This window comes from Danio rerio, chromosome 4, assembly GCF_052040795.2.
Source record: "Danio rerio strain M-AB ecotype USA chromosome 4, GRCz13ab, whole genome shotgun sequence".
NCBI lineage: Eukaryota > Metazoa > Chordata > Actinopteri > Cypriniformes > Danionidae > Danio > Danio rerio.
In genome coordinates this window covers 16,888,865-16,896,975 of record NC_141024.2, presented here as the reverse complement: position 1 = coordinate 16,896,975, position 8,111 = coordinate 16,888,865, and the positions used below count along the sequence as shown (strand labels likewise).

At 38.2% G+C, this 8,111-nt stretch overlaps 1 protein-coding gene across 2 annotated transcripts; it reads left to right on the top strand.

The window, feature by feature from the left end:
- The first annotated feature begins 207 nt into the window (after window positions 1-207).
- On the top strand, window positions 208-8,111 carry kera (keratocan). 2 transcript variants are annotated; one of them, NM_001025548.2, is made up of 3 exons: window positions 208-332; window positions 5,268-6,142; window positions 6,371-6,624. In NM_001025548.2, the coding sequence occupies exons 1-3, from the start codon at window positions 325-327 to the stop codon at window positions 6,532-6,534; spliced, it is 1,047 nt and encodes a 348-aa protein (NP_001020719.1). In that variant the 5' UTR covers window positions 208-324; the 3' UTR covers window positions 6,535-6,624. The 2 variants fall into 2 exon arrangements, with proteins under 2 accessions (NP_001020719.1, XP_087103464.1); XM_087247338.1 differs by lacking the exon at window positions 208-332 and adding an exon at window positions 3,453-3,507 and having other exon boundaries at window positions 6,371-8,111.

Below are 8,111 nucleotides of genomic sequence, written 5' to 3'. Positions count from 1 at the left end.
CTGTGCTAGTAATAAGTACCCAGTGCACTCTTGCAGAAACACAACTCAACGCATATCTGTCAAACATTCCCACACCCCCTTTCCCAAAGCTCACCAGCTGATGTCAAAGGTTTGGCCTTGGGGAAGTCGCACTACCAACAATGGTAATCTAATAAGGCTGTGTCTTCTGATGCTTGTCGGGGCCAGAAAGAAAGTAGGAGATTCTGCAGATTGAACTCAAGCTGGGGAAGAGAACAGGCGGATCGAGAGACGACAACCCCAAAACACCCCAATACTCCATACTCCGTCTCCACCTCCACAAACCAAATCAGCTCTGTGACTGAGATGAGCAGGTAATGTTTTCATTCTTTTGCTCTTTATGTGGTGGTAGTGCAATAAATGTGAAAGGTGTAAGGGGCTCTCATGGGTTTTCAGTTCTGTAGTATTGAGATATCAAATTCGTAGTCTTAGAGAGAGTTTAAAATTTACCTTGTTTAACTTACCTAGTTTTTTTTTGTTTGTTTTTTTGGTTAAATACTATTTGGTTCTAAAATACTATGGCATGACCATTTATCATCCCAATGCCATGGTACTGGTATGATGTTTTTTGAGGAAAGTCACCGATTTCTTCTTTTCAGTTGACAGGTACTTTCAACATGTAAAGAATAATTTCACTTCTAAGTTGTTTCTTTTTGCAAAGCTCACATTAATGTGTGCTGTTTATTTCTTTTCTATCTAAGAAAGCACCAGTGCAGCATTTTGTTGTATGCTAAAATAATTAGACAAAGCTGATTTCATTTCAGTTTCCTGTTCAGATCAGGTTTTTTGAATTATGTGGGTGTGAAAGACTGAAATTGGACTGAACGCTAGCCATTGAGCTAGAGCCAAATGTTAGACCTATGAGTAATTAACTTAACTGCCTGCAATACAATGCCCCAAACAGGAAATTAAATCTCTTCAAAAGCATATGGTTTGGTTTAGGTGGAGGATAAATGTCATGCAGCTGTCTTGACAATGTTGGCATTTCTCAGTTATTATTATGATTATTATTGTTTTACATGTTTGATGGATTTTATGCTTGTTCCATTTAAATTTGACGATCAATTTCTATTTCTTTTGAATGTTTTTGTCAGTGTTAACCAAAGATAATGACAACACTTTATTTTGATGGTCCATTAAAGTATTAGTAGACTGTCTGCTTAATATCTGTTGATACAGGTCCTTCAACAGAAATTTAACTGACTTTAAGAAACTTCGCAGGTGCATGTCAACTTACACTAACCCTAACCCAACAGTCTAATTATAATCTAATAAGAATTAGTTGGCATGTAGATGCAATGTAGCTTAAATTCAACAAACAGATCATCCAAATAAAGTGTGACCAAAATAACTGTTAAAAAAGGCTTTGCGTTCAGGTATGGCTTAATAGTCTCAGATTTTAATAGTTATAATGTTAATGTGTCATGAAAGTACTGTCAAACATTTGACAGAGTTAGCATTAGCACTTAGCAGAAAACTGTTTGCACTGCTCTAATCAAAAGACTGTGATTATTTATTCCCTGCTGCTCAATATAAATCAAAACATTACAGAAAGACTAAAAGTTACAGCTTGGAAAAGTGGTGTTGATTTATACTTCTGCGTCGAATGCATGCATATACTTTGGCGCAGCCTTTGCGTGGTCGCATCCCCCTAGACATGGCTGACGCCGACACCTCTCAAAAAACGTAACTACACATCGCAACCACTTGTAGCGCAAGCTCTGTGATTGGTCAGTTTCGTAACGGTGATGAGCGTGGGTGGTGCTGAGAGCTGTGAGCCTGATGGATCAATTGTTTACAAGTGTTAAGTCACGTGAAGAAACTCCAGATGGAAACTTTTGTTTTATGTTCACCTTGACTAAAGTTGTTGCACGTCCGCCAGTTCCCGCCTCTGAATGAGGAGTTTTAGATACAAGTAGTGTTCAGAAATAACAAAACAGCCATAAAGAAACTGGACACAGAGGAACAAAAAACCTACTACCAGCTAATGTTTCAGAAGTGTCAAACAGCATGCCGGAAGTATAAATGCATGACTACGCGCAAGGCAGGTGCCGTGGGTCATGCCAATCACTCGACACAGAAGCATAAATCAGCCTTAAACCAAAATGTTTGGCAGCTACTAATTGTTGATTCAGAACTCAGAAGACTGAGTGATTCGCAAATCCAGTCTAAAATCTATAAGCTGTGTCTAGTCTAACAGGTGCAGACATTAAAATAGCTGACATCTGCTACAATGTGGGGCTTACTAGTCATTTAGGTTTAGTCGTGTAGTGTGATCTAGATGAACTGCATAGCAAGTCTTTGACATTTCACTGTTGTAATTATGCAATGGATGTTTGTCAATTTAATTGTATTGAGAACAGATCAAAGACACAGAGTATTTTAATAGACTTAAAGCTTCCTCAGCTAGATACTAATTGCTACCCTGACAGTGACCTCTTGTCATGTCCTGCATTTTGCAACCTAACGCTCTTAGCTGCAGATTTAATGTTGTGCACCTTGACACAGACGTCTTATGTGTTTAGAGCTCTTTTAAGTTCCTGTGAATAATTGGATTAGGTTGGTGTTTTAATTCTTTGCCCTTTAGACCACAGGTTCTAAGATAGAACAGCACCATCATTGACACGAGATACTACTGGATTACAAATTATCCTAGACTTTGACGGGAGAAGCCTATTATACAATTATTACAATGACACGGTAAGGTGTTGTTGTCGTCAGTGGAATTGGGAACAAATAATAGCAAAATGAGATTATTTCTGATTTGCATTGGAAGCATATGCTAAATTAAAACAGTTAACCAATCAAACTGGGAGTCCTTACGAAGTAAGTGAGGATGCTGAAAATTATAGTGGAACAAAAGCTAGAGCAGTGAGTGCAATCTTACAGTAATTTGTAATGTTTTGATTTAGTAGTAGCTAATTAGTATTCCTTTGTACATCTCATTTGAATATTTTAGTATGGTTTGTTTATCCCCCAATGAGAGGCACGTCTGCCAACGTTTTCAAACAAATGAAATTGTACGAATTAGCCACTTTTCTGACAATATGAAAAATAATTACATTTCCTTGTGAGATTTAGATGAGAACTCTGGTCCTGGAAGGCCACTATCCAATAGATATGGATGGATAAATCCAACAGACATTTGTTTACTTGAAAGACAGAAGACAGGTGTTGTTATGAGAGGTGATGAATAAAAGGATGTAGGATCCAGCAGGGTATATAGGCCCGTATTAACCTAATTAGAACTGGGCCAAGGCTCATGTCTTCTTTTGACCAACACAGCGGTTTAAGAACTGTCAGACCTCAAGGATTATGACTCTTGATCTCAAGAGGCTATGATTGGCTAAGGTTGTATCCAGTTTGTCTGTCTATGATGGAATCATGGGATACCATTGACACTACAAATAGGGGCAGGAGAGGCAGAGTAGCTCAGATCGAAACACCCCAAAGCAAGAGATACAGTAGAAGAGACGTAAAAAGATAACGGTAAGTCTTTAGAATTTGTGATTATGTGCATTAGAAAATGTTGGCAAGTGTGTAGTGTCAGTTTTGCGAATGCCAGCAAAAAAGCCACTGATCTCCAGATCTGTGGCTCTAGATCTTTGATCTAAAACTCTATGCACGAGAGTTCTTTTAGGGTACTCAAGATGTCGGCTGTTGTTTAATGTCCACACAATGTGTTTGAATTTGAGAGACTTTTACAGGTGATGCTCTACTTAAGCCAATGTCTTGGTATCCAGTACTAGACAACAACTCAGGTTTACTGCACGAAAGCTGTCCATTTAAAACAATCTCCAGAAATCCCCTTGGAGCCCAGAACAATGTATTTAAAGTACTAGCAGATAAGATGATTTTTTTTTGTCGATTTCTTCTGGACAACTTTAAGCCAAATAATATATGGCTATGTCAGCAAAAAAAACTTTGTAATAGCATAATAACTTGTTGGACATCAATATGTAATGAAATCTCCACTAAAATTCTTTCAAAAGGGTCCTAGTTTGTAGTGTGTTGATATTGCAAAATGAAAACTAAGGGTTTAAAAAAACGCTGATAATTTTACATTTACATTTACATTTAGTCATTTAGCAGACGCTTTTATCCAAAGCGACTTACAAATGAGGACAAGGAAGCAATTTACACAACTAAGAGCAACAATGAATAAGTGCTATAGGCAAGTTTCAGGTCTGTAAAGTCTAAGAAGGGAAGTATTAGTAGTATTAGTATTTTTTTTTTTTTTTGGGTACAGTTAGTGTGATATTCAGAGAGGCAATTGCAAATTAGGAAGTGAAGTGGAGACTAAATAGTTGAGTTTTTAGTCGTTTCTTGAAAGTAGCGAGTGACTCTGCTATTCTGATGCAGTTAGGGAGTTTATTCCACCAACTGGGCAGATTAAGCGTGAGCGTTCGCGAAAGTGATTTCTTCCCTCTTTGGGATGGAACCATGAGGCGACGTTCATTCACAGAACGCAAGTTTCTGGAGGGCACATAGATCTGCAGAAGTGAGAGCAGATAAGGAGGAGCAAGGCCAGAAGTCACTTTGTAGGCAAACATCAGAGCTTTGAATTTGATGCGAGCAGCAACTGGCAGCCAGTGCAAACGGACTAGCAGCGGAGTGACATGTGCTCGTTTAGGTTCATTGAAGACCACTCGTGCTGCTGCGTTCTGGAGCAGTTGAAGAGGCTTGATAGAGTTAGCTGGAAGCCCAGCTAGTAGAGAGTTGCAGTAATCCAGTTTGGAGAGAACAAGAGCTTGAACAAGGAGTTGAGCTGCATGTTTAGATAAGAATTTTTTAAACCTTATTGTATTCAGAACTAGTCAGTCACTGTCATATATGAACTCTTATGTTTGTTTAAAATGTAACTGCCTTGTGAATGGAAAGAGTAGTACTATGGCATAGTTGAGTCAATTAAGATTGACCTGGCAGCATATTCTGAATTTAAGAGGATTACCACTTAAAAGACGGAGACACGGGGAATCTTAACTAGAGGATGTTCTTAATTTTTAGTCACTGAGGTCATCTTCTTAGAGACAACTGGAGGTTATATAAGGTAGATGCTATTTTTAGTATGGGCGATAGTAACCTATGTTCAAGGCCCTGAGATCAAGCATTTTATTTTTTGGGTGGGGGTGATTTAGTGACGTCTGCAGTGAGTACAAATATAAAGTGTTTCGTTTAATGTCTAAAAGTTTTATTAATATTGTTAACATCTCATTTTGTTTTTCTGCTCTGTTTCTATGATTCTTTAGGTTAAACCTAACTATGGAGGTACTCTTGGTAGCATTTGTGGCCGTGTTTTTGACCAGCCAAGTCCACTCTGATGAAATTCCATATGAGCACCTGATGTCTCAACTCCAGGCATGTCCTAAAGAGTGCAACTGCCCTCCCAACTTCCCTAATGCGGTTTACTGTGACAACAAGGGGCTGAAAAGTATACCTGTCATCCCCCCCTACACTTGGTACCTGTACCTTCAAAACAACCTAATTGATGTTCTCTCAGCCAATGCTCTGCGCAACGCCACACAGCTAAAGTGGATAAACCTCAACCGCAACAAAATCACAACTGAAGGCCTGGAAGTAGATGCTCTTAGAGCAATGTCCAACCTTGTTCATCTCTACATGGAAGACAACTTGCTGTCTTCTATTCCATCTCCTCTGCCAGCCAAATTAGAGCAGTTAAGGCTGTCCCGAAATAAAATCTCGAAGATCCCACCCGGTGTCTTCTCTGGAATGGGTCATCTTACCCTGCTGGATTTGCAAAGCAACAAGTTACAAGATGATGCAGTCACAGAGGTCAGTCTAAAAGGCCTCAATAACTTGATCCAGATCAATTTAGCAAAGAATCAGCTAAACAGTATGCCTCTTGGCCTACCACCCACAACTACACAAATCTTTTTGGACGGCAACAACATTGAGAAGATTCCAGCTGAGTACTTCAAGGGTCTTCCTAAAGTCGCGTCTCTCAGGCTCAACCGCAATAAGCTAGCTAATGGGGGTATCCCAAAAAATGTGTTTAACCTTTCCAGCATCCTGGATCTACAACTTTCTCACAACCAACTCACAGAGGTGCCTGTTATCTCCTCTGGACTGGAGCACCTGCATCTAGACCACAATAAGATCAAGAGTAAGTACTTTACCAGAGTTCTAAACTTACATTCATTCATTCATTTCCTATTTTTTGGCTTAGTCCCTTTATAAATCAAGGGTCAGCAATGCGGAATAAACCACCTTTTAAACTTTCTTTCATATAAATATATATATTGACTGACCAGGCAGCTGCTTTAGACATTGTATACAACTATTTTATGCTAGTATTTCAAGTAAGATATATATTTTTTGATCATGTTCATAGGCGTGAATAGCTCTGACATCTGTCCACCTGGTGTGCTCGATGATCACCTGGAGGAGAAGAGTCCACGTCTCCGCTACCTTCGTCTCGATGGTAATGAGATCCAACCCCCTATTCCACGAGAGCTGATGACATGTTTCCGTCTCCTCAGGGCTGTTGTCATATAAAGGTGCAACACCATCAAGATAATCCATTTCATCAATCAGAACTGACAATTTTAGTAAACTGAAACACTTGAAAAGGATCTGAAAAAAAAACTTAAAATAAATACTGTACACTGCTGAAAAGACCACTAGAATGGATTCTGGTTACTTCTTATCTCATGTTAATTGAGCAGGTGACTAGCAAGACCTTTCTGGTAGAGCTTTTGACAAAGAATGAATTAAGTCCATGAATAAGAAGCTTATAAAAAATTCCGATGGATACCTACATACAAAATACAACTAAGAGTGTGGTATCCTGGCCTTTTCAGCAGAGTAAAGATCCATAAGACTGATTTATATGTGCATTTGTAGATGGTTTCTCATGGCTGTATTGTAAAACCATTGTGCCTTCCTTAATTTCATACATAGACTAGCTGGAAACATCATTACATGTTAAATGTTCTTACAATGGAAGAGAGATCTAAACAACAGTTGTACCCTATAAATTACTTAATCTTGGTAGGAGCAGGATTAACCAGAAATATTTTCACGGTCCACCCTATTCTGAGATGTTTTAAGCAGGAGAGTAATAAGAAGGGTATAAATGGAGGTCGGAGCCTGCTCCAAGTGGGTGGGCCTTCGAGCTCCAAGTGGGTTGTACAAACTTGGAGCTTTAATTTATTTAACGTCTTTTACATGACTCAGAGTCCAATATTGTGCAATGTGCTTTATGAATGTCTACATCTACCCTAACACTAAATCCAATCTCACAGTAACCTGTTGTGTTTTATTAACGTCTACACCTACCCCAACCCCAAACCCCATATCACAGTAACCTGATGTGTTTTAATAATATCTGCAACACCTAAACCACCTAAACCCAACCTACTTGTATTTTAAGTCCCTCCGACTTGGAGGTCACCCAACCTACTTGCAGTGTAATCCCTCCCACTTGGAGGTCTCTGGGCTGCAGCGATACCTACTTGAGAGTTGTGGTCTAATTATAGAGCCAAATTTCCTGGAATTGAACTTAGTACATAGTGGTGGTTTACTGGATTTCACTAAAAGCATAGTAAGTCTCAATGACAAAACGTACCAAAATAAGTTTAAAGTTAGATAAATGGTAGCAATTGCAATTGTTTACATCAATTGTAAGTAATGAAATGTACTGGCATGTATACTTTTTTAAACAATGTTTACCTCTACTTTTTGTACATCTTCGCAACTTTGTAAAAACAATATTTCAATATTCAATGAAAATTTTGTTTGAAATACTTATTCTATAATTTCAGCACCTCAAATTTTATCATTAATTTTGAAAATTGCAGCATTTTCAAACCAGATGACATACTGTACTGTGACAGAGTTTTAATGTATATAATAGTTTAAATTTTGCAGTTGACAATTGACTGGTTTTAAGATGCATTTTCTCTATATAAAAATAATGTAAACATTCTTTTTCAGCGCACAAATGTGACAATTTTTTTTCATGTTTTTATTAATTACTGAAATTAACATCAAAAACTGTGAGAACCATTAGAAAAATGTAATATGATATACATTTTTGTTCAATGTTTCTGATTAAACTGGTTTCAGTGGTC